At 33.9% G+C, this 27,128-nt stretch overlaps 1 protein-coding gene across 3 annotated transcripts in view; it reads left to right on the top strand.

Moving 5' to 3' along the window:
* Window positions 1–27,128, top strand: part of CSMD3 (CUB and Sushi multiple domains 3) — a 1,197,799-nt gene that overhangs the window by 1,085,279 nt on the left and 85,392 nt on the right. For all 3 annotated transcript variants that reach the window (XM_061171997.1, XM_061171996.1, XM_061171995.1), the window contains 8 exons: window positions 4,681–4,869; window positions 5,603–5,780; window positions 6,656–6,801; window positions 16,556–16,636; window positions 17,601–17,714; window positions 22,764–22,952; window positions 23,330–23,476; window positions 26,120–26,308. In XM_061171997.1, coding sequence (XP_061027980.1) covers window positions 4,681–4,869; window positions 5,603–5,780; window positions 6,656–6,801; window positions 16,556–16,636; window positions 17,601–17,714; window positions 22,764–22,952; window positions 23,330–23,476; window positions 26,120–26,308 — 1,233 coding nt within the window. The remainder of the gene's footprint in view (window positions 1–4,680; window positions 4,870–5,602; window positions 5,781–6,655; window positions 6,802–16,555; window positions 16,637–17,600; window positions 17,715–22,763; window positions 22,953–23,329; window positions 23,477–26,119; window positions 26,309–27,128) is intronic.

The raw sequence follows: 27,128 nt of genomic DNA, 5'->3' as shown, positions 1-27,128 counted from the left end.
AAGTCTATTTTATGTGATACAAGTATTGCTGCTCCAGCTTTCTTTTGATTTCCATTTGCATGGAATATCTTTTTCCATCCCCTCACTTTCAGTCTGTATGTGTCCCTAGGTCTGAAGTGGGTCTCTTGGAGACAGCATATATATGGGTCTTGTTTTTGTATCCATTCAGCCAGTCTGTGTCTTTTGGTGGGAGCATTTAATCCATTAACATTTAAGGTAATTATCGATATGTATGTTCCTATTCCCATTTTCTTAAATGTTTTGGGTTTGTTATTGTGGGTGTTTTCCTTCTCTTGTGTTTCTTGCCTAGAGAAGTTCTTTTAGCATTTGTTGTAAAGCTGGTTTGGTGGTGCTGAACTCTCTCAGCTTTTGCTTGTCTGTAAAGGTTTTAATTTCTCCATCAAATCTGAATGAGATCCTTGCTGGGTAGAGTAATCTTGGTTGTAGGTTTTTCTCTTTCATCACTTTATATCCTTCCACTCCCTTCTGGCCTGCAGAGTTTCCACTGAAAACTCAGCTGATAACCTTATGGGGATTCCTTTGTATGTTTTTTTATTTTTTTTTTCCCTTGCTGCTTTTAATATTTTTTATTTGAATTTAATTTTTGTTAGTTTGATTAATATTTGTCTTGGTATGTTTTTCCTAGGGTTTATCCTGTATGGGACTCTCTGTGCTTCCTGGACTTGGGTGACTATTTCCTTTCCCACGTTAGGAACGTTTTTGACTATAATCTCTTCAAATATTTCCTCAGACCCTTTATTTTTCTCTTCTTCTTGTGGGATGCCTATAATTCGAATATTGGTGCATTTAGTGTTGTCCCAGAAGTCTCTGAGATTGTCTTCAATTCTTTTCATTCTTTTTTCTTTATTCTGCTCATCAGCAATTATTTCCACCCTTTTGTCTTCCAGCTCATTCATTTGTTCTTCTGCCTCAGTTATTCTGTTATTGATTCCTTCTACTGTATTTTTCATTTCAGTTATTGTGTTGTTAATGTCTGTTCGTTTGTTCTTTAGTTCTTCTAGATCTTTGTTAAACATTTGTTTTATTTTCTCAATCTGTGCCTCCATTCTACTTCCGAGATTCTGGATCATCTTTACTATCATTACTCTTAATTCTTTTTCAGGTGGATTGCCTACTTCCTCTTCATTTATTTGGTCTTGTAGGTTTTTACCTTGCTCCTTCATCTATGACATATTTTTTTGCTGTCTCTTTTTTTTTTTTTTAATGAGTAGCATTGTGTTCCTGTCTTACTGGTCATTTGGCCTGAGGCTTCCAACACTGCAGTTTGTAGGCTATTGGGTAGAGCTGGGTCTTGGTGCTGAGATGAGGAACTCCATGAGACCTCACTCTGATGATTATTTCCTGGCGTCTGAGGTTCTCTGTTAGTCCAGCAGTTTGGACTCGGAGTTCCTGCCGCAGGAGCTTTGGCCCGACCCTGGCTTGTGAACCAAGATCCTGCAAACTGCGTGGGGTTGCAAATAAAAAAGAGAGAATAATAACAAAGTAAAAAATAAAATTAGACTAGGAAACTAACAGATGTTTTAGAACGAATATAAAAATAAAAATATAGATGAATCAACATCCGGAATGTACATCAGTACCACAATAGTAAAAAAGAGGAGGAGGGAAAAGAAAGGAAAAAAAGGCAGGGGGGAGGTCTTGGCTGTGCAGGATGGGGCCTAAGCAAGGGCAAGGTTTGGGCGGTGGGCAGGGCCTATGCTTAGGACCCATAGGGCTGGAAAAGGCCCTGGGGGCGTGGGGGGTGAGGCTTAGGCTCAAGGAACTGAAGGGACCCAGGCGTGCCACCCACTCCTGGTCTCAGAGGACAGGGGACCTCACCTGGGAGCCCAGCAGGCTTCCTGGGCTCGAGTGGGTGGGGCAAATGCCCTCCTCTCCTCTCTTGCTGCTCCAGTCTAGGAGGCCCCCTCCTGCCTGCCTCTCCTGATCTCCCCGGCCTCCCTCCTATGCCCCCAGCACCAATGTGGCCGGGGGTGGGGGCGGGGGCGGGGTGGGGATGGCTGTGGAGGGCAGGGGACCAGCCTGGGAGCTCAGCAGGCTCCCTGGGCCAAGTGGGTGGGGTAATTGCCCTCCATCTCTCTTCCAATCTTCCCAAAGGGCCCCTCCTGCCTGCCTCTCCTGCTCTCCACTCGGCCTCCTTCCTGTGGCCCCAAGGACCCACACAACCTGGAGGGGGCTTTGGAGGGCTGAGGATCGGCCTGAGATCTCAGCAGGCTCCCTAGGCCCGAGTGGGCGGGGCAATCGCCCTCCACTCCTCTCCCACCCCTCCTGGATGGCTCCTCCCACCTTCTTCTACTGATCTCCCCAGCCTCCCTCCTATGCCCCCAAGGACCCATGCAGCCTGGAGGGGGCTTTAGAGGGGGGGTACCGGCTTGGATGCTCAGCAGGCTCCCCAGCCTGAGTGGGCCAGGCGATCGCCCACTGCTTCTCTCCCACTCTTCCCAGAGAGTCCCTTCCGCCTGCCTCTTCTGATCTCCCTGGCCTCAGGGGTGCCAATCCTGTCTGGCCTCCACTTCTTCTCCCCCCTCAGTCCCCTCACGTCCTACCGGTTCACTTGGGGGCTCCTCCTATCTCCTTGGGCATCAGAGTCCCCCACCAGCAGCTGGCAGGCACCCTAGTTGTGGGGAGATGCTAACTCCGCATCTTCCCACACGGCCATCTTGATTGACACAAGTACACTGAATTTTAAAACTGTCTCTTCTTTTACTGAATTTATATCATTGAGCTAATGACATTTTTTTGAGATATAGGTTAATTGATACAGATTCATGGAATCAATGTTATTTTTAGATGATTTTGTGATTAGACCTTAAAAACATTCTGAATTTTGGAAAAATGCATAGTATACAATTAAGTGTACCCTTCTACTAAAGAACTTGGTTCCAAAGTTAACGTTATTACTGGCAACATTATTGGGTTTGTTAAGCCCTGTATTATATATGATATTAGGATGGGAACTTTCTCCTGAACATTTAAAATCTACTTCCTGTTCTTCCTTATTAAACTAAATAGCATAGAAAGATGAAATGTTGTATAAAATATCATAGGATCATACATTTATCTATGAGTCTTACCCTATTCAAGGTTATCTAGCTAACTAAATTTATCATGATCATTTCACAATACATCTAAGTCAAATCATTTTATTGTATACCTTAAATTCATGCAGTGCTGTATCTCAGTTATATTTCAATAAAACTGGAAAAAATTATCTTTTACATGTGAGTGAAAATTGAAAGGGTTTATTTCATAGAATAATATATCCCAACTCCTAATGATCAAATGATATACATTCGTCTTCGATTGACATGATTCTTTTGGTTTTGATATATTTTGTTTGTGGAATATTAATTCAAACGAAAAAATTAGAATAAAAGCACTCAACATCTTAAAAAGACTGTTCATTAATTCTGAAACCTTTAATTTAAAAATTAGAGTAATATTTTAATAAGCAACTTATGGTAGCTTATTCAGCTTTAAATGTAAGTTTTTGATTTGGGGAATTTAGAATTTAATGGTCTCAATGTTAATTTTCTCAATTTTGTGGTTACATAGAAGTATCCTTTTCTTTATGAAATAACAGTGATGGGTCAACTTATTCTCAACTAATTTGGAAAGAAAAAAGTGTGTTCACACATACATATATACACACATATACATATATATATGTAGATGGGGGTGGGTGGGGGGAGGAAGAGAGAATGATAAGAAAATGTGTCAGTTAACAATTGGAAAACATGGCTGAAGGCATACTGGAGTTCTTACTAATCTTGCAACCTTTGTGTAACTTTGGAATTACTAAAAAATAAAAAAGTTTTTTATAAAAGGAATTTAATGGTCAGTAGCAAAGTAGTCTCTGCTGGTATTTTAAATTTTATTAATTATAATATGATTTTGAACTTCTTAAAAATAAAATCTCAAATATTAATACTATATGAGTATATGTACTGTTTATAGGTTCAAAATTTATTCAGCAATGTTTATTCAGCACCTACTATGTGAAAGGCAATAAGCAAGGCTTTTAAGATACAATGATAAAAAAACAGGAACTTTGATCTCATGCAGAATGTAGAACAAGAGTAGTATGAACAAATAAACAGTTACACTACAGTGCCAAAAATATCATGATAACTGAAGTACAAAATTTATATTAGAAGGAAATTTGTTTCCTAGTACTTCATATTGTTAAATAACTTCTTTGGAGAAACTCAATAGAGAGATAGTGTGGTTTGTTTCTTTTAGAGGAAAAATTAGCTAAAAAAAGGTTCAAAAAGGCTCAGAATTAGTCTTACACATATATTTATTTTATTTTATGTACATGCAATGAACCAGGAAGCAGTTGCATTATAGGTAAAGGGATCAGAATATGTTTGATTAAAATTGTGGCTATAAGGGTAATTTACATTTTCACTAAAACTTATAATTTAGATAGATTTCATAAGTGGGAGAAAAAACACTGCATCTTAATAAATTGTACTAAAAATTTAATATGAAAATTAGACATAAGAAATTCATATCATACACTGACATCATTTATTATAAACCTGAATTACTATTTATAATCAACTGCAAGCAGCACTACATCTATTTTGCAGGTTGCAAATAATACTCTGTGGTCTTTCAAAATTCAAAAAGGAAAAACTTTCTTTTTACCTTTTCCAGCCTATCAGTTGCAAAGCTGTCCTGATCCACGCCCATTTCGAAATGGTTTTGTAATCGGCAATGATTTTACTGTGGGGCAAACCATTTCATTTGACTGTTTCCCTGGTTACACGTTGATTGGAAACTCAGCTCTCACTTGCCTTCATGGAGTGAGTCGCAATTGGAATCATCCACTTCCAAGGTGTGAAGGTATGCTTCTAAATTGAAGCTGTCTTTCAGGTGATATCATCTATGTTTAATAATTCTTGTTTTGATACTCTTTTTTTGTTTGTTTTCCTCTTCAAATAACATGCTAAATATACAGTTTTTCTTTTAGTTGTAGAATTACAGTTAGTACCCAGATCAAAGACCTAAGGCTCCATAATGAATAACTGGTTTTGTCATTATTGTCAGGAGACCTGACCTTCTTCACTGGATGTGAAAGTAAAGTTTGTTAACACTTTAGGGCTTCTTCTGTGTGATGTCTGTGTGAGTGCATCTGTGTTTGTTTAGTAATCATTCTTATATAAACCAGTAACCCAGATACTACTACTGAATTTGGGCTCATTTCTTCTGCAGAAAAAAAAACCTTTTAAATAAAAATGGCTTGAACCTCTTTATAAGGCCTTATATTTATACATGATATAAGACAAAAGTTGAACAGTGTAAATATGGTTAAAGTATTTGAAAGAAGAGAAAACAATGCAATTTACTAATCTAGTGATAGTGAATAACTATGTAGCATACCTCATGCTGAAAAATAAATAAAAGCTCACTGTTTGGTTCATAGTTTCCAGCTTCATTTTACATACCTTAACTGTGGTAAAAACATAACACAGATGTCTTTTATACTGTTTAAGAGGTATGAAATGTTTACCTTTTTCTTTATAATCAGTTGATTGTGATTCTACTTAAATATTTTGTTTTGTGTTTTTTTCTGTAGCTCTTTGTGGAGGGAATATAACTGCAATGAATGGCACCATTTACTCTCCTGGATATCCTGATGAATACCCAAACTTTCAAGACTGTTTTTGGCTTGTAAAAGTACCCCCTGGGAATGGAATCTACATCAATTTTACTGTTCTTCAAACAGAACCAATCTATGATTTCATTACTGTATGGTAAGCCAAGAGCATTGTTATTGATTGATTCAACTGTATGTAACAGTGAAACAAGGAAGGAATGAAAATATATCACAGTCCTCTGTACAAATTGCCATCTGATGTTTGAATTGGTGTGAGTAACTGAGGGTGACAGTGTGTGTTTTGCAGAATGAGACAAACAAGAGAAATAGATTTTAGCTTATTTGCCCATGAAGTAGCTAAACACGTAGAACAAAAACTTTATGGGTGAAAAAAAGATTTAAATTTGTTATTAAAATAATGTGCAAAACCTGGGAATTAAATCAGAGTAAGTTTAAGGTAAGAAAGTTCTCTCTATACAGAACTAGTGAAGTTTAAAAGCCTGTGTTCCAATAAGTTATTTAATACAACTACTGAATTTCTGTCATAATAATTCATCATAAAATATTATATCTGTATTATTATTATCCTGTTAATTAAAGCATCTCTATTTAAACTAAAAAGAAAATAGCTGAATTAATTATTGACAATTGGTTAATTGAACTACCATGTGACTTCTAAAATTCATTCTAAATTTAACAGTCTATGATTCTCAAGATTATTTTGAAGAAAATAAAAGGAAGGCAAACCTCAAGCATTTGGGAAGATCTGGGTTGTGGTCAGGAAACCAAAGACAATTTAATTGATTACAGCTAATATGGGTACATTTCTTTTGGGTAAAAATGTGATCTTTTAAAATATGTTATCACCTAAATAAACATATACCAATATGATTTGGCACTCGTTGATCATTTCATCCACTGCATCTTTATCATCTCATATGTAATACTTTCATTAAACTTTGTGTGAAACTTTCCAAAAAAATCAATCTCACTCTCCCTTTCTCCCCTCCCTGCTCTATGTCTCTCCTATAGGGATGGACCAGACCAAAACTCACCTCAGATCGGGCAGTTCAGTGGCAATACTGCTTTGGAATCAGTCTATAGCACTTCAAATCAGATTCTAATCAAATTCCACAGTGATTTCACAACAAGTGGCTTTTTTGTGCTCAGTTATCACGGTTGGTATCATCTAGGCATTTCTATTTCGTCTGGCACTGTTTGAAATTGTCCTTGAAAAATTGAGTGTAATATATATATTCAACAAATGATTGAAAAGGTATTAAAATTTGACACTTTTTTATCATTTCAAATACATTTACTTGCAAAGAACGGCCTCTTCTAAGCATTTAGGGACATTAAAATGTGAGCAATTGAAGATAGGAAATAAATCAGTCAGTAATTACCCCAGTAGAAAATAATCATTTTTGCATGGAAACGCATAAAAGACAACCAGCTGTTCATATTTTATTGCATGTAATTTTGAAACATCAATAGATTTTTTTCAATACAAAATGTTTAATCTATTTAACCTGCTGTGAGTCTTTCTAAAATTAGCATCCAATAACTTTATGCTTTGGATCACATTACTCATTCATTTATACTCTGTTTCATAACTATATCTATTCTAGAATCTTACAGTTTTAAGCGACTATTTCAGATCATTAAGTTCATAGCTTTTACTTCCGTGAAATAATTTATGAAGAGTTTCAATTTCAATTCTTTGTATATAATTATTCTGGGTTCTCTCTTCACAACATTAACTTTTTGAAGAACATTCAGATGGTTTCAGAGGATTTTTAAAATTTCCTGTTATGTTAAATTGTATTTCATTATAAATAAGAAAATGTTTATTTCTAGTGATTATATCCTTTCATCTGCTATGACTGTAGTTTCATAAGCACATTCTGTTTCATATGACTTTGTCAGACCAATTCCATGAGCATCACAGGATCAATAAGCTAGTAAATTAAATTTGCAAAACTTACATTAAAATTTCCAGGGTGAACGTGTACCTTGTCCATTACATTAACATACAATTTAATGTTTTCTTCTTTTTTTAACACAAAGTAAGAAAATCTTTGATACTCAAAGCTTATATTACATGAAAAATATGGTAAGTCAAATATGGTTATACACAAAGACACTTAAAGCACATTGGGTCTAGAAATACTCAGAGAACAGACCAGAAAATATTTGATTTGCTTAATCTCAGCACTTATCAATCAGTAGATGATGCCCAATTTGTGCTTCTGTAGTGGCCAGAGCTGCATGTATACTCCGGCATAGCCAATTAGGAAGCAGGGAGTTCAGTTAGATAACTTTGATTCAGCCTGTTTATTTTTTTTAATAACTCATTTGCCTTTTTTAATGAATTGGTCATTGGTACTGGCGGTATGTATATACAGTCTAAAGCTGCAACAATAGCTTTATTACTTTGAAAGGGAATCATAGCTCAAGAACTACTAAACTAAATGATTTTAAGTTCAAAAGATGAATTCGTTGCTGAACTGTATTTTGTACGTTTTCTCTCTTCACAGATCCCCGCATAAATTTTTATTATTTTGTATCTTGCCTGAACAAGTGATAAAGAAGGGACTGTTCATTGATGGACTGTAAATATCCGTAAAATAATCTTACAGGGAGTGGAAGATTCTTATAAAACTTAGGAAACATTTCAAAGGGGAAATATTGTCAGAGAAAAGGATATCAGTATCTGTGTGTGTGTGTTTGTGTGTGTGTTTGTGTGTGTGTGTGAAAATGTGAAATCCTTACATAGAAAATACAAGGATGACAGAATGTAGGTAAACACATACAAAATATGAACGTAGATTTACATAGACACTTATGTGAATGTATATACATATATTCTCATTCCAAATTATGTTTCACCTGATTTTTGTAACTAGGTTCTGAATCATGTGTATTAAAAATAGAATTAGTTTAGGAATAAGGAAGATCAAATATTTGTTTAGGGCTTTGTTTTTCAGCTGACTTTGGACAAGTTACCCTTTGGTTTCCACTTTCTTCAGCTATAAGACAACATGGTATAATTGCTGAGAAGATTAACGAGATACTGTATATATAGAAATTACTCCAATTACTGGCATGTATTAGGTTGAACCATATGAAATTGTTGGTCAGAAATGCTGAATATTGACAGTTTTGTATAGCTCAACCCATGTAAGTGCTGTCATTATCACTATCATCAACACTGCGTTGCAGAGATGAAATGATTGGAGACAATGAGTAATATACAGTTAGCTTAGTTCCTAGGACAGTGTATGTTCAGTAAATATTCCTTTCCTTACAATATCTTACCTCACATATAAGTTTTTCTAATAGAGTATTTATATTTATTTATACTTATATTTTAAATTTTATAATAAGGCACAATTGCCAGAGCTTTGAGAAGCCTAACATTTGAATCAACATCTCTGGCAATTTTACCCAAACCTTAAAATAACCTTGAAATTTGGAGAGGTAGCCGGGGGTCATGTTAAAAATTGACAGATGCCTTATATTCTGCTAGCCCTAGTAGTATAATTTTCCTAAGCATGCTTTCATCCTGACTCACCTTTTCAAGAATGCATGATGCCTTCATTAAATCAAATTTAAAGCTACCCTATCATCTGGTTCATTGATTCTTATTCCCCAGTGCCTGCTCTGACTCCCATTAGATTCTTGCTCTCACTGCCCCCTGAACTTCCATTCTTAAATGGTTTCTTACTCATCTTCAGTTCTTTAACTCTACCTATCTTAAGTCCCATTTCTCCTTTTCTTGATAATTCAGACTCATAGGGATCACTACCATCTTTTCTATGATTGCACTTACTCTTTTCACCAAACTTTTCAGAACTTACAGTATGCTGTATTGTTTTATATGCCTTGTGAGTTTAATAATAGTGAGTGCTTTTGTGAGGACACAGATCACGCTTATGCTTCTTAATCCTTTCATAGTTTTATTATTGACTAAGTAATTATATTTTAGTCTTATGGTCATGTGTGTTCGATTCTTTTTAAAATGTTGTCTAATTGAGTTTATTTGAGCTGTCTTAGTGACAACTTTTAAAAAGGTTATTTTATAATTATGTACATGTGTGCTCATCCCTCCTCACAAAAACAAAAAAGATGCCTGTTTTCAAATTGGTATTAATATAATTAGTACAATTTAATATAACCAAAATTATAATATTCATATCCATGGCTCGTATTCTGTAGCTATAGCTTAGTGCCAAAATGAGCTCTCATAATGGTTAAAAAAAAAAAAAAAAAACAAAAAACTGGTCAAGTCATTTGGTACTTTTTCATAAGTTAACAAGGGAGATAATTCACTATTTAACACTTAGTTTAAGCTGATTTAATATACCTAAGCTTAGAATGGTTTACTCCCCCATTTAGTTTTCTTTATATTCTCTTAGTGATTTAATAGCTCCTTCTGTTATGCCCAAACCTATAAGTCAGAAGTGGTTTTCTTAGGACTTGTGTACTTATTTTATAAATTTAACAGATCAGTATTTTCATATATTTTCTTAAGGTCACATTGATTATTTAGGTTTTATTTCTTAATATATTTTTAATATGTCTGAAAGGAGAAAAAAATGTGTTTTTATGAGATCTAGTCAGATATCTGTCTTTTATAAAACATCACCTTCGTAAAACCTTTCATAATCAAAAATAACATTCATAAAAAGCTTTGGAAAATGAAAGTTCTATGCAATGAAGAAATAGGGCAGGCATAAATGTTGAGGCACTTTATCTCAGATACCGTATTTCTTCTTCATCTGAGGAAATCTGTTAGTCTCTCTCTGTATTACTATAACCATAATTCCCTAAAGAAAGAGCTGAATTTTCTTGATATCTGCCATAGAGTCAAGATGGGTTTGTCTTATAATAAATAATAACAGTATTCAGTCCTAATCAATGACTTCCAGAAAGTAAATTACACAACACCTGTTTCAACTGCATGTTTTTGCAGACAGTAACTTTGTATAGTCACTCTAATAGCGATAGCTGCCATTTACTGAATACTTAATAGGCCAGGCACTATGCTAGATGCTTTCCATGCTAATTTTTGTAATAACTCTGCAATATAAGTATTATTATCCCCATTTTAATAATTAAAGAACCAAAAGACAGAAATTTGTAACGTATATAAAGCCAGAGAACTAATAAATAGAAGTGCTGCTGGGAATTCAAAATAGGTCTGTCTGACTTAAGGACTGACCTCTTTTTAAATAATGACAACAATAACAGCAATCATAATAATAGCTAAACTATACTGAGTTCTTACTAAGTGCCAGGTAGTGTCCTAAGCTGGTATTATCTCATGCATAGATTATATTTAATGGTATGTAAACATAATTTTTCTTTAAAAATTAGCAATGATTTTCATTTTTATCAAGATAAGTCATCTCACTTTCTAGAAAATACCTCTCCTAATTACAACTTGGAACTTTGAACTTCTTAGTGCTTCTCTTCCCCAGGACCTACAGGCTAACAACAATATGTTGGTAGGTTTATCACAATTTAGTGTGTTCCTCTTTGTAGTTTCCAAAATGTGTTATGGTCCCTGTGTGACGAGAAAATAAGATAAATTTTATTGGGAATCTGACTTATGCCAACCACTGTAGTATAGCCAGAATATATATTTATTAATTTAAAACAAAAGGTATCATTTTAATGCTTAAATCTATTATCCAGGGTACCTCTTTTTCTAATATCAGATATTAGGGAACCTCAATTATTACAGAAGATTTTCTTAGGATAATACAATTTAATAATATATATTATCCATTGTTTTCTGTTATTGGCACAGCTTCTGTGAATGAGTGGGTTGATTATATATTGAATTTCAGATTATTTTTAAGAAATGTATTTTAAAAGCCTGTAATACCTTTTAGGTCACCTTTTAAGGTTATATTGCCTTTACAATGAATGCTGTATTTGGGGACAAGTATATTTAACTCCACAAAGTCTCATCCTAAAAGAGACTACTGTAGATATAAGGACACATTTTATATAAAACATAAATCACTATTGCTTTGAACTGTGTGACCCCATTGCCTTACACAACGTAAAGATCTGACCTCCTTTCATATTTCAGTAGATAGAGCATTGAGCTCATGAAATGTTTCATTGTTTGATTTCCAGAGAGCATAGGGGGTATGAACATCATACAATTATATATATATATATATATATATATATATATATACAGCTAAAAAACCAAACTGGTGAAACTATAATGATGAAAAGATATTGCCATTTACTGTTATTTAAATGACTACTTAGTGATTACTTAAATGACAAAAAGTCATGTCAAAATTGCTTACCATATTTTGGTATTTTGCTGTGTGTGATAAGATGGCATTTATATTCTACAGTATCTCAGTCCCCTCCAGCCAAAGTCCATCAGGAACACCTCTGTAGTTAAACAAAGTTGAGTTTATAGGCTCACTGTAATGTGTGGGACAACATACCATGAGAAACCCCGTGGAGTCTCAGTGAGAGGGTGTTAGGAGGGGCTTGTTATAGGATTTGGGCTGTGTAAGATGGTTCTGGAAGGTTCAAGGAAGCATGTTTTCCTCTGGGTTGGGTGCTCTTAGAAAATTGGAGCAGTTCTATAATTGGGTATCTTAATTTTTTTCTAGAAGGTGGAAGGTATGGAACACACCTAAAACTATGATTGGCGTGGGGTAGCAGCATTCTCTCATACTAGCTGAGATGGAGGATCTTGGTCATATTGGTGGTTTGGATAGTGTTTTCATTTTGTTTTATGGTTTTTGTTTTGTTTTTTCTGTGCTCACACATGATTAGGGAAAGGTCTTATTTTTGTCTTGTTCCAACAAGGTCAAAGAGCTATCATGTCTGATGTTAGTTGTTAGTTAAATTGATTACAGTCAACAGTAGAAAATCATGGCCTATCAGTTAGAGCCAGGCCAGCTCCAAGCCAACAGCATACAGGGGCTGTGCTTTGTTTTGTTTTCTTTTGCTTTTTTTTTTCTTTAGTCTTTTCTTTTCAATATGCAGAATAAAGTGATGGTTAAAGAGCTAAAACGTGTTCCTTCATAGCCAAAACAAACCAAACTATGGTAGTAAACAGAGAAAGGAAAATAGAGACTGACAAAGAAAAAATTGTCACCTCTAATGTGCTCTGTTATCTACTAATGTGCTAGGCAACTCAACCATGTAGAGAAGAGACCTTTAGCACATTACTTTTCAGACTCTAATGGTCTCCGTACTAAGGTAGGATACTTTCCATTAGCTATTGGAATATGGGAAAATCACTTCATGCAAAAGATATTGGAATTTTCTTATGGATAATTCAGGATATTTCCCAAAAGCATGTTTACTATACTTCTGTTTTTCCATCTCTAGGAAAATACCTAGTAACTTCTTGTTGATCCATTTCTAATGATCCATTCCATTTCTCTGTCTCATCTCTAAATCTAGGGCTGAACATTTTCTCTTGATTTCAAAGATTCTCCCTTATATAGGCAGAGAAACAAATTGATTATAAAATATTAACAGATAAAAAGTGATATTTGTAAGTAATTTAAGCACCACTGAAACTTACCTGTATGGTTCATATCAATTCACTAGCAGACTTTCTCCAAAATGGAAAAAAAATTACTTATTATTTTTTCTTCTTAGTTAGAACTCAGATAGCATTTGTTTAAATACGCCTAACTCTACTTTCAAGTGGAGCTGCTTAAAGTTATTTTACATAACTTTTGAAATAACATTACCAAAATTACATAACTGAGTATGTAATTATCAGTGCTTTTCCTCCTCCAAATCTTCCCCAAATCATGAAGTTATCATACTTGAACTAATCTGGGTCACCACTGAAGTGCAACAGTGGTTATAGAGAGCTTAGAATTTATAAGAGCACATAGAACATTTTTTTTTCCTCTGTAAGAAATACTGCATCCTTATTTGGCAGAAAGGTTGTGCACTTGTGCTTTTGTGGTTTAGAGAAGGAATAGCAATTTGCCAGTGTCCTGTTTTGTCTCTTTTTGAAGAAGTCTTTAATAGCTCAGTTGAACTGAAGTAGATAAATGCAGCATTCTTTTCTGGAATTGGGTTGGTTATTTCATTACAAAGAAAATAGGAAATGAAAAATAACCAAATATATTGCCAGAATTAAACTCTAAAGTGATTTTAAGAAGCAAATTTATTGGACTAGGAAGCAGACATCTGTACACATTTGAATGAAAACAGAGCACTGTTCAAACAATGGTCATCCTCAAAAGATACTGACATGCACTCTAACCCACAATTGCCTCTGTTTCATCCCCATTTGCAATTTTAGAGTCTTCTTATGGAAGACTATTTGCTTAGAGACTCTTTCCCTCCTGAAAAAACCTATATTTTGTGTGTTACTTAGCAAATATGTGTTGGATTATAAGTAAAGTGAAAGGAGCTAATTACTCAGTTGTGAAAAAGACACATGAAGAGTCTCCTCCCTTATGTTACTTAAAGCCTAGATGGAGTCACAAATAGTGAAAAAGTAAACTAATAAATGGAAAATAATAAATGTTGAAACAAGTCATGATATCCAGTTACGGGCAGAACTGAAACTTTTAAATTGTATCATCAAAATTTTAAATAGCATGAGTATATATTTTAGTCCATGTTTTCCATGGATTGTTCTATTTAGAAACAGCTTCAAAGTGATGACCATTAATGAAAAAACTGTGTAACATAGATATTTACATATTTAAAATACACATTTGAGCTAAATCTGTGTTCTCTTTTAGATGAATCATTTTATTTGACATGCCATTCATCTTTAAGACACCACTGACTTATTTAATAACTATGCAAGGGCATCGTATCCTACATGTCATGATTGTATGTGCTACAAAACAGAGTTCTGTGATTAGAAAATAAGAGTAAAGGGTAAGGGGAGGTAGGCAGTGAAGAGCTCAGAAGATATGTTTATCCTGGTGATGTAAAATTGGGAATTGAGACACAAAGTCAGACTTGAAGTCAAAAGGATCAGTGAAATCACTTAGGTGGAGATTGTAGAAAATTTGTTCGAAGGGAAGTTTATTCAGAATTCAAATCTATAAAATTGATGAAAATAGAATTGCTCTTATTGAGGTAGAGGAAGGAGGTAGGGACATTACACCTCCTCACACCCTCCATGACCCCAAGGTGATCCCTTGTGTCTAGGGACAGAGTTTATAAAACGCTGATGGTACCAAAGAACGGAGAATAAGAGAATTTAGCTCACATCACCCACGTGGTCTTGGGAAAATAACACAGTATCTCTGAGCACCATCTTCCTCATAATAATAATTTCCAACCTCTAGTCTTTTAAACTCTCCAGCTGAGTTATCTAAGTCATTCTAAGCAGGTTCTACAGATGACAGGAGTCATGCATTCCTCATTGATAAAAATGTGCTTCTTCTTTAAAATAAAATAATTTTTGATTAGCATGAAGATTAAAAACAAGTTTACAGGCAAACAAAAAGCAGATAAAATGCTCTCCTCTAAAGCAATTATACTCCAATAAAAAAATAAATAAATAAAGCATAATCTCATAAGGATTTCTCCCTGTAGGGCTCTCTGTATCTTCCTCTCCCCCTTCCCTTACCTCTCTGGCGTTTCTCACAACTACCTTTTACCTTGATAATTGTAATTTTTGCTCATGTTTCCTCCTCTATCTGAATGCTCTTCTGCCCATGATTACCCTTCAGCACTGGAAAAAATCTTACTCATCCTTTAAAATTGATCTCATTCATTTCTTTTTATCGGAATTTTCCTTAACTAGTCTAGTTGATATTCGTCAGTACTCTCATAATACTCTCACAATAGGGCCCATACTGAAGATACGGGCTTTGAAGTTAAAGGACATAGGCTGGACTTCTGGATAAACCCTGTACTAGTTGTGTGATCTCGGGCAAGTTACTATGCCTTTAAACCTCCTTCATTTTATCTCCGAATTGAGGTACATAAAGAAATTAACTCCTAAGTTTAAGTAATGAAATTATGCATATAAAACACATTATTCTTCAAATGTTATAACAGCGTAAAATGTTTCTCAATAATAGTATATTACATCTTTTGAAGACAACTAGTGAAAACAAGGCTTTAATCAAGCAAACAATTGTGATACAGATATCATATAGGGCCAGTAGTCATGATACTTAGATTCATAGAGACCTTTTTTCAGTGGCCTTTACCTTATGCGAAATAAGAATCTACCTAATCTAATGGGATGACCAGTTTAGAAACATAAAATTTAACAAATGGATACTTTGTAAACATACTAATCTAGCATGGTGAAAGAAGGCTCTGGAGCCAGACTGTCTATGTTCAAGTCCCAGCTCTGCCATATTATAGCTGTATGAGTTGGACAAATTCTTTAATTCTTTTAACAGTTTTTCTTTTATATAATGGGAATAATTATAGAACTCGTTACATAAATTAAGTAATAAAATAAATAAAATTTTTGTGAGGACAAATAGAGTTAATATAAGTAAAATGTTCATAATATTCCTTGGAATAGAGTAAGCCTTGAGTATTGTTTGCAATTATGACTGAAGGCTAGGCACTTTGCTAGATGCAGGGGATTCTGTGATGAACCTTGGGAAGCTAGGCATTGATCACATAAACAAACATGAGTGTATAATTCCAAATTGTGATTATGCCAAGATAGAAGCACATAATCAGAAGGACTAGAATGAGGGTGAGAAATAAGGAGTTAAAAGGTAAGCATTCTTACCATGGGAAAATATTTAAGGAATGATTAATTTTCCCTCAATGTTATAGCATTTTTTTTAATAAAGAAATAGTTGAAACTTGATAAATTCTACCATATATTTTTATTCTTATAAATAAACCTTATGTAATTTTCTTTTTTCACATATGTGAATATGTATAGCTGCTCAGAGAAGGAATAAACATTGTCTATTTTTATAGCCTATCAACTAAGAGTGTGTCAACCTCCACCACCCGTACCCAATGCTGAAATTTTGACAGAAGATGATGAATTTGAAATAGGTAAAGTCTGCTAAATTACTTTCAAAGAAAACATACTGTTAGCAGAGGTATTTACTTTAAAAGAAATAAGAATAAAGAATAGTAGCAGCCTGTCTTAGACCGTCTTTCCCTGGATCGATGGGGATTGTTTAGAATTCTTAAGAATGGATAACAATGAAAAGAGGAAAGGGAGTATTAGGCAAGAAGAAAGAATTCCGTATTTCCAGGATGTACAGTTAGAAAACAGTGCAGGAATTTGAGCCATATAACTATTCTGGTAGTTCCTTCCAAAGTATTATTTTGCTACCTTCCAACACTGTAATCTTAACTACTCTTCTTTGAATTCAGGCATAAACTTGATGTGTATAAGGAAGGATATGTAGGGTGTATTAGAAGATATGTTTTATTTCCATGTCCGTGAAAATGGTTGGTTATGCTCAATTTGATCGTAAATAAAGTCCTTTTAAAACTTGGTTGGAAATTTAACTGCAATAATATCTAATAGTTTGAAAAATTATGTAAGAAAAGACATCCTGATGTTATCATAATAAATTTTTATCATTATTATCCTAGTAATATTAATATTGGTTGAGAAATGTAAGAAAACATCAATGACCAATGTAAATCTAATCTTAATAGCAATAACTAGGAATCTCCTTTTAACTGCTTGATATATTTTTAAGGAATATCTTACCCATACCAACTGGATTATTTCTTTACTACTATTTCTTATATCTAACCAGATTGCCCCAGTACAGTCTTACTGGTAGTTTATTCTTGGCTTCAGTTCTGATTGGTCAGTGCTTATGACATACTAGTAGTTCAATATTTTGAATGTCATCACTGCTTATAACTAATAGAATTTTTATATTGATTGAAAATGACTGAAAGAAAAAATATTCTAATTTTATATTGAAACATCTGTTTATTTTAACCATTACCTTGTTGTTTATCGGAAGCCCCTTCTGCATTTTTTTTTAAATAGGTGATATTATTAGGTATCAGTGTCTTCCAGGATTTACTTTGGTTGGTAATGCAATTCTGACATGCAGATTAGGAGAACGACTCCAGATGGATGGAGCGCCTCCAGTTTGTCAAGGTACCAATTCTTATGATTATTTATTTCTGAATATCTGTTTTATGTTTAATTCAGTACTAGCAAAATAGAGAAAAATCTATTTTATATAATTATTATATATTTAACTGACAATAATGTTAAATATTATACAACTCATAAGTGGTATTTTTCATTCCATTATTTCTCAGATTTAAGTAAACATTTTTAATTCATCCAAGGCTTAATTTTTCTAGTTTATCCCAAACTCAATTCAATCTATTTAAATTATTTTTGCTGTGAGGAGTGGAAATGAAGGTAGAAAGAAAGAAAAATCACTTTTTTTTTTTATCTTAGCACATTTATCTCATTTCACTAGCAATATGTATTGGATTTTGTCAAATGCTTTTTTTAATTAAAAATTTTTTTTTTTTATTTTTGGCTGTGTTGGGTCTTCGTTGCTATGCATGGGCTTTCTCTAGTTGTGGCGAGCTGGGGTACTCTTCCTTGTGGTGTGCGGGCTTCTTATTGCAGTGGCTTCTTTTGTTGTGGAGCATGGGCTCTAGGTGCACGGGCTTCAGTAGTTGTGGCTCGCGGGCTCTAGAGCGCAAGCTCAGTAGTTGTGGCGCACTGGCTTAGTTGCTCCGCGGCATGCGGGATCTTCCCGGGCCAGGGCTTGAACCCAAGTCCCCTGCATTGGCAGGTGGGTTCTTAACCACTGCACCACGAGGGAAGCCAAAAAAAAAAATCACTTTAAATAAAGGTTCCAATGTTGACTGCAAGTAGTTTGTATTCTGACCACTAGAATCATTAAACTTTTTTGAGCACCTGTTAAGAATGAGGATCTAAGGGAAAAAACAAACAAACAGAAAGTTGTAAATGGTCCCTGCTGTGAAAGCAACATGGTGTAAGGGATATGACAGCCATACAGCTTGTAGCAATACAGTACTAAGGAAACAGGCCAGGGGGCTATAGAGTCACATAATTTTAAACTGTTTATAGGACAGGGAAAGCTTGATGGAGGCATTGCTCCCTGAGTAATAGGTTCCAAATGAAAAGTGATACTTACTTTGGTAGAACTAAGATAGGGAAAGTGTGGTCCAAGTGACAGAGGTATATGCAAAGACACAGAAATGAAAGACAGTGAAGTACAGACTTCAAGGCATTCACTATGTTATAAGGGCAAGACCATGATGGATCTTGAATGATGTACTGGGATTTTGATGTTCAGGAATCATGTATTATTAACTTGTATAGCTCCTAGGGCCTGTAACAGTGCCTAACACATAGTAACTAATTATAAATATTGGTTAATTTGAATAAAATTGAATTGAACTTGATTATACATATCCAGATTTTCTTGGATTACTTCCTTCACTGGGGTTTATTCTTGAGAAATAGAAATCTGTTTTATGCAGTATCTTAACTGTTACAATGAGCCTAAAACAAAAATTCTGTTTATTATTACAAGCATGCTGTAAGTAGGAATAAACGTTTGATTTTTCTACCTCACTGGAATCCTTACAAGAAGATAGAAGGATTTTCATAAGGGGCTTTTACAGTATCAAAAAGAAAGACATGTTTGGAGGTATAACCAGCAACAATATAGGAATTTTCCTTGCTCTTAGTCAATGATTTTTATAGGCCATCTTAAAGTTGGTTGTTTATTCTGAAGTCTACCACCTTTACTCCTGAATGAACAAGCAATTACATACCAGGATTTCTTCCTTGACCCAATGTATAAACTTCATTGTGAGCTCTTGGAGAGCAACACTTCTTTTTTATATATCTGGATCCCAATTCAATATGATATTTAATTAAAAATACAAAACAGTTTTGTTATTTGAGTCCCTCATCTCTCAGATTTTCAATATCTTATTTCTAAAATCAGAATTTCCTATAGATTAGTAAATGTGTTTCTTCTTATTCTATCTGCTCTGGAGAATACAAAAAAGGATGATCAATCTTTGTCTCATGATAACACTATGGGTACTAGCTAAAAGTTAATTATCCCTCAGAATGAGTTTATGCAGCATTACTATATTAATTAATTGACCAGGCACTTAAGCTAAAAAGCTGAGTTAAAATTTTGTTTGAGTTAATTCATAATCCCACTAAAAGATTATCATTCATTTGGAATCTGTTGTAACTAATCTATACTGTTTTTAGTCTATTTTAAATTATTTGATTTTTTCACTTTTCCTAAAAGAGGCTATATCATTTTTGTTATTCCTCCCTGGATCCTCTTTAGTTCTTTATATCACACTTAAAACATGGAAAGCAAGTCTAAATATGGTGCTCTTCAAAGGGTTTGATGTAAATGAAATATAATAGGTGACTACAGATAGTTAAAAACATGGGGTCCGTCTAGCTGAATGTGTGAGACTTTCTGTACTTTAAACTTTCTGGGCATTAGTTTCCTCATATGCATAATGGGGATAAAAATTGTAGACATTTCTTAAAGTTGCTGTGACAAGTAAGTGATATAATGAACAAAAGGTGCTTAACAGTATAATGTATACATATTTACTCTTGATGATTGTCTTATTCTTGCCGTATGTTGGTTAGTGTGAGAATAGGTTAATTTGTGTATTTACAGTAAATTACATTGAATCATACCAGTTTTTCAAAAGTAATATGGAATATTTGTTCAATTGAAAACATTGGGACCATTAAGATACAGCACTTGCTTTTCAATAACAATAGCCTAAGAAGAAAGTCAAAAAAGCGATGAAATGATAGCCATAAAATTACTAACTGCAATAACAGAAGCATACATTACAGAGGTACCAAGAAGAAAATCCAACAGTTCTGCTTGGGTTGATGGAGGAGAGGTTCAGGAAGTGTTTGTTTCACAGAGGATGAGACTTGATCTGGGTTTTGAGATGTGCTAACATTTCAAATACATCAGATAAGAGTAAGACTTTGAAACAGAAGCACTAATGGATAGGCTGAGTTCAAAAAAATTATAGGTCATCCAGTACGTTTGGAGCATTCTGTTTCAGAGGAGGAGCAGCAGAAAACAAAGCTGGAGAGGTAGGCAGGGACTGAAGTTGAAGGGCTTTGAAGGTGCTGAATGGTTTTTAGTAAGGGAATAACATGTTCAGTAACCCAGTTACTCACTTAGTTAAATATTTCAGAAGTATTAAACAGCGGGGCACACACAACATAAACCCTTTCTTAAAACTTACTTCAGTTGGTCATATGGTTATATATCTTTTATTTCAATATGCCATAGCTATATATTCACTTATGTTCTTCATCTTTGACTCAAGTTTTCCATTCCATTTCTAGCCTTCAAGTTTCTTTGTTTGTTTGTTTATTTATTTTACATATTTTTCATTTTGTGAAAAGCAAACATCAGGTTTCTCTTTTTAGACTGAGAAGGACTTAATACTATTTGCTGAATTATTTTTTTTTAAATCTTGATATCACATCCGAGAAGCAAACATCTCAGATTCAAATAAGAGAAATAGAAGTTAAAAAAAGAAAGAAAGAAAACAACTCTTATATACTGTATTCTATAGTAAAAATTCAAATATCTGTATATGAAGTTATGGCAGTTATTTTCAAGTTATTTCAAGTTATTAACTTGATTAAAGAACAATCATATGTTGCCATAATTCACTATTTTACTTACTCTTTTCCATCCCTATACTACTTGAAGACTTTATAATTCAAAATATTTCATGTCCTTCCACCCTGGAAATGACAAATATATAAATCCTTCATCTATTCATCTGTATTTTAGCAACAATATTTGGTATTTTGAAGCCTAGTTTATTTGAACAAACATTGAGAAACAAGGATTCTATTTAAGATAGTGATCTAATTATTTTGAGATACAGCACTCTAAATCCAAGGTGGAAGTTGATGTATAGTGATTGGATTTGGAAATGGCATGAGATGTATTTCCAATTCACCAAATCCTCAAAAGTTATCTAGTCTACCCTTCACTCCAGTTGCTTGAAGGTACACAGTAATAACACTCAAAAATTGGTCCAAGCTACATGTAAAAACTATTTATCAATGATGTACATAGGACACTTTACTGTAGTGGCTACAGTGGCTTCCAAGTAAAAAGTTCTATATCATATTGAACTAAATCCTGTTTGGTATATATTGGTTTACTTCTATACTGTGTGGGCTATATTGAGCAATTCCAATACTCTTCCCACACCATAAAAGCTCAAAGTCTTAAGGGAATAAAAGGGCTGAAATGGCATCATTTGAGTGATAAGGATTTGATCATCTTGGTCACATTCTCATTCCAAATGCAAATTTAAGTATATGTTTGTATTATTTGGTCCAATGCATAATGCTATTGAGACCAACAATTAAAGTATGGTAGTTTACCATACCTTGGAGATACACACACACACACGCACACACACACACATTCTCAGGATGTACAGCAGAGGTACTGTTATGAAATGAAGAGCTTGTGCTTTGTCTTACTCTTATGATCTGGAAATAGCAGGAAGAACTGAAAGGTAACTGGTGACCCAAAATTGTGTTAAATCCTCGTGGCTTAAGCATATTCATGAGATTAGAAGTGACTTTGCCTGGAATGAATACTCTGAGATAGGGCAGTTTCCTGTCTGTCCTCACATACCTGAGTGAGTTAAAGTTTGAGGACAGAAGAAAAAGTAAGGAAGGAAAAGGACAGGGTAAAGGCATAGGCAAGAGAGGCAGAGGGGAGAAGACGTAAGAAGATGAAGGAAAATAGGGAAAATAATATAAAGAAATAGAAGGCAATAAATGCCTTATCTTTTTATTATCTATATATTTATTGTCCAGAAAAATAATGTATCTTCCATGTAATAATAAAAGGAAATTAATACCATAAAATTTTAGGTCAGACCTCCATATTTTGAACTGCAAGCTTATTATACAAGTTGTCTTTTTATACACATAGCTCAAGATATTATCTCCTTTATTGTTATTTAATATGAAAACATTTAAAAACTGGGTATTTAATGCAATTTTCACTTAAATACATTTCAATTAAAGTATTGAAATGCAACTTTAAAATGCAACTTTCACTTAGGTCTAAAACACTAGCATCATCTAATGGTATATATTTTTTGACAGTGCTCTGTCCTGCCAATGAATTACGCCTGGATTCTACGGGAGTCATATTGAGCCCTGGATATCCTGACAGTTACCCAAATCTTCAAATGTGTGCCTGGAGCATTTCTGTGGAAAAAGGATATAATATTAGCATGTTTGTAGAATTCTTCCAGACAGAAAAGGAATTTGATGTTCTTCAGGTGTATGATGGTAACCATGGGTTATATTTACTGGATATTCATAAATTCAATTCAACTGCTCTAATTATACATTCAGACCTTCAGTAAAAACACTGCTTATATGATTTTATTTTATCTTATGGGTATTTTTAGAAGTATCAACATCAAACTTACCTATATACCATATGAAAATTGTAGTTAGCTTGATTATTATGTTATAAATTGTAGCTGCTTTAGCTATAGAATTAAAATGTTTAAACAAACATTTTATGTTATGTTTTAAGTTATTATTGATGAAGTAAATTGGTTCTGGATCAATTTCACCATATTTAATACTATTCTAAATATATAAAATACTAAAGATGTATTATTCAGTTACACCTAAATTGTATTATTTTCTTTCTGAAGGACCAAATATTCAAAGTCCAGTGCTTGTTTCACTCAGTGGGGATTATTCATCTGCTTTTAATATAACAAGCAATGGTCATGAAGTATTTCTTCAATGGTCAGCAGATCATGGCAATAACAAAAAAGGCTTCCGGATAAGATATATAGGTATGTGATATTTATAACTTCAGTACAGATCTCACCTGCATCCTCAGTATGGTTGTGATTAAAGAGCACAGACACATACACTATTTAATTAGGTATGAATTTAAATCATATTTCTTCCATTGATGTTTCTTGAGCAATTTATGTTACATCTCTATGCCTCAGTTTCCTCATTGTAATGATAATAATGCTATGTCTTTCATATAATTTTGAAATGATTAAAAGGACATAAGGTATTTATGAATTATCTAAGTTAATTATAAATTAAACTCTGGGGCATCCCTGGTGGCGTAATGGTTAAGAATCCACCTGCCAATGCAGGGGTCATGGGTTTGAGCCCTGGTCCGGGAAGATCCCACATGCCACGGAGCAACTAAGCCCGTGCGCCACAACTACTGAGCCCACGTGCCACAATTACTGAAGCCCATGCAACTAGAGCCCGTGCTCCACAACAAGAGAAGCCACTGCAATGAGAAGCCCACGCACAGCAACGAAGAGTAGCCCCCACTCGCTACAACTAGAGAAAGCCCGCGCGCAGCAACGAAGACCCAATGCAGCCAAAAATAAATAAATAAATAAAATTAATTATTAAAAAAAAAAATTAAACTCTGATATTTTAAGTGCTTTATTTCCCAGCAGAAATTTCCCTTGAACTCTCACAAAATGTTAATAGTGTTGCTCAGTTGTATCTGATCTACTTAATATATATAACTCCTTTAAATGAGAAGTTTAAACAAAAGATAAACATACAGTGGAAAAAATGTTCGTCTTCACTGTTGCCCACCTATTTATGATACTTGCTAAAATATATTAAATATTAAAAGAGAAAATGATGAACACATCACTTAGAAACATTTAGTTTTAAAAAAAATATTGTTTTGTCATCATTGCTTTTCATTGAGTAATACCTAGAAAGATGTAGGCTGAAAATCCTTCTTAATATCAAGATGAAATAGCTTTTCCTATATGCCTTCTTGTTTATAAGGTCTACTGATACTGAGCCAATAATTTTCTTGTTAAGTGTACATAGTTTTCCATTATGCAAAGATTATATCCCTTCTCTTTATTGCCATCCTAAATCATGTCAGATGCCATAGGTACGTGCTCAATAACAGAATACTTCAGAGCCAATCAACCATCTCTATCTGTACAGTGTTCAGACCATGTCTCCCCAAGCTATGGGTCATTGCCAATCAATTCTACTGAAAATTACTTTCTTAAATATTTTATAGATTATTCTGACACAACAATTGTAGACATGGAATTAAATAAATTTTGAATTCCAGTTGTAAAGATAGACTCTTGAATTTTACTCATTTATATAAATTTGCATATATGTATATAATGTACAAATACAACAATTTTTGTCTACTTTGATTTTAAAACTATAAGATAATTTGCCTTTATCAACAATTTGTCTTTTACATATTAGAAGTAACTTGTCACTGACATTATAACATGTTTACAAGTTTTATCCTATAATAGATATCTATTAAATTTGAAAAATGTTATTAGGCATGCGAAGGAGAAATGTTTAAAAATTTAAACATATGCCCAAGTCATTCTTGAGATTTTTCATATTTGAATGTATGTTACTGTCATATGAACTTTGTAAATGTCTTTTTATTAAAGTTGTGCCAGACTGTATTTAAAAAGTCAGAACGTTAAATTATATTTTTAATAACCATAATAACTTAAAGGGAAATCATTCAAATCCAACAGTTATAAGCATTAGATTCACTGTATTAAAGACTAATCCTTATTTATGTTGATATTCATGACAAAGTTAGATATAAATATAATGAAAACATCATTTTTAGCCCCAAGAACAGCTTGCCATATTGAATATAAATTTTTCCTTTAGAAAATGACAGGTTATGACATATATATTCTAAGTCCAATCTATTTCTTACTATTTACCCCTAAAGTCTCATTTTTCTCAGATGAATACATTGAAGTTTCAAAGGGTAAATGGATCCTGCCAGGCTGAATAGTCTCAAAAGTGCATATATATGAAAAAGCCATTTCACGTTATCTTTTGACATTCTAGACTTCAGGAGATGAAAGAAGTTTTACTTTATTGGCATTTTTTATCACCATATATAAGCACTCTTGGCAGCATGGAAACTCTTTAATAAACTGGGAGAGAGGATTATGGAATGTGGAGGGACTATTTTAGACATCCACCAAAATGAAATGCATGAACTAACATGACATAGGTGTCTGCAGGTAATTTCAAAGTGACATGTAAACAACATGCTCTAAAATATTGCTACTAAACTGTGGCATTTAGGTCCTTCAGATGACAGGAAATACCAGTTCCAAAATTCAATAAACTATTTGTAGGGCTTTTGAACCTCCAGGGTATTAAGAAAGTATAATGTATTTCAATTAGGAGACATCTCCAGTGACAATAAGAATCAGAAGAAAGCCCAGAAATAGTTATGTCTCCTAAAAGTTATGTCACTAGATTGTCAAGTGGATGGAAAATAATATATGTCCATATGATTAAAACTCACATAGATGGCAATTGAATTGGCCAATTTTTATGAACTAGTATTTACTTTTAGGTTTTTATAACTCTAGATTGTAAAGAGTTTCTGATTCATTAATTATATATGATTTTTATTTTTTTCTTTTAAAAAGCTTTCTACTGTAGTACACCAGAATCCCCACCTCATGGATACATTATCAGTCAGACAGGTGGACAGCTTAATAGTGTGGTCCGCTGGGCCTGTGATCGAGGATTCCGACTTGTTGGGAAAAGCAGTGCTGTGTGCAGAAAGTCTTCCTATGGGTATCATACATGGGATGCACCGGTCCCTGCTTGTCAAGGTGAAGTATATTAACCAGAAATGGCACATTAATAAAAGATTAACCCAGTTTAACTTTTATTTGGATTGCTGAAACTTCCAAAATTATAAATATGCAGAAGCATATTATAGATACCTCTAAGGAAAATAAGGCTTAAAAACAGACTGATAAATTTGAGGAGCATGAGACACATTGTCTTATAATTCTTCATTTGTTGTTATGTGATTTATGCCTTTACTCTATCCACTTATATGCATACTTTACTCATACATCTACCATTCCCGTCACTTTGCTGTCAGAAAATGACTCCAGAGCTGGAGTGTGTGTTAGTGTGGAGTCTTCAGAGAGAAATGAGAGGATAAGAGTAGGCAAGGTCACTGATGATGTTCACTCTCAAGTATGCAAAAATGTGCTCTCAGTGCAACAAATTTAAAAGAGGAAAATGTAGCCAATTACCACATTATTTTTTCTTCACTGTTTAGGTAACTCAACAGAGATGTCTTTCATTTCCATTTTATTTTGTTAAAAAACAAGGCCCTCTCTGAGCATTGTATCCTGCTATAGCAAAAAAATGACAAATCAACAAATGGCACATTTTAGAGCTTTGGACTAGGTCTTGTTTTTAAAGAGTAGTTGAGTCTCTTAGTTCAACATCAAGAAAATGTAATGTCATTGGACTTTGAAAATTTTCAAACAGCAAATTATTTTGTAATATGAAATTTAAATTTATATTTGATTTATTTTACCCAACATGTGGAGACATATCTAACAACTATGAACCCTCACATTAAAAATGCAGGACGCTTTCAGTTAATAAATAATGGATGTTACCTATAATCTA

This window comes from Eubalaena glacialis, chromosome 17 (genome assembly GCF_028564815.1).
Source record: "Eubalaena glacialis isolate mEubGla1 chromosome 17, mEubGla1.1.hap2.+ XY, whole genome shotgun sequence".
Classification (NCBI taxonomy): domain Eukaryota; kingdom Metazoa; phylum Chordata; class Mammalia; order Artiodactyla; family Balaenidae; genus Eubalaena; species Eubalaena glacialis.
The sequence above is the reverse complement of the archived record's forward strand: the minus strand, read 5'-3'. Positions and strand labels throughout refer to the sequence as shown.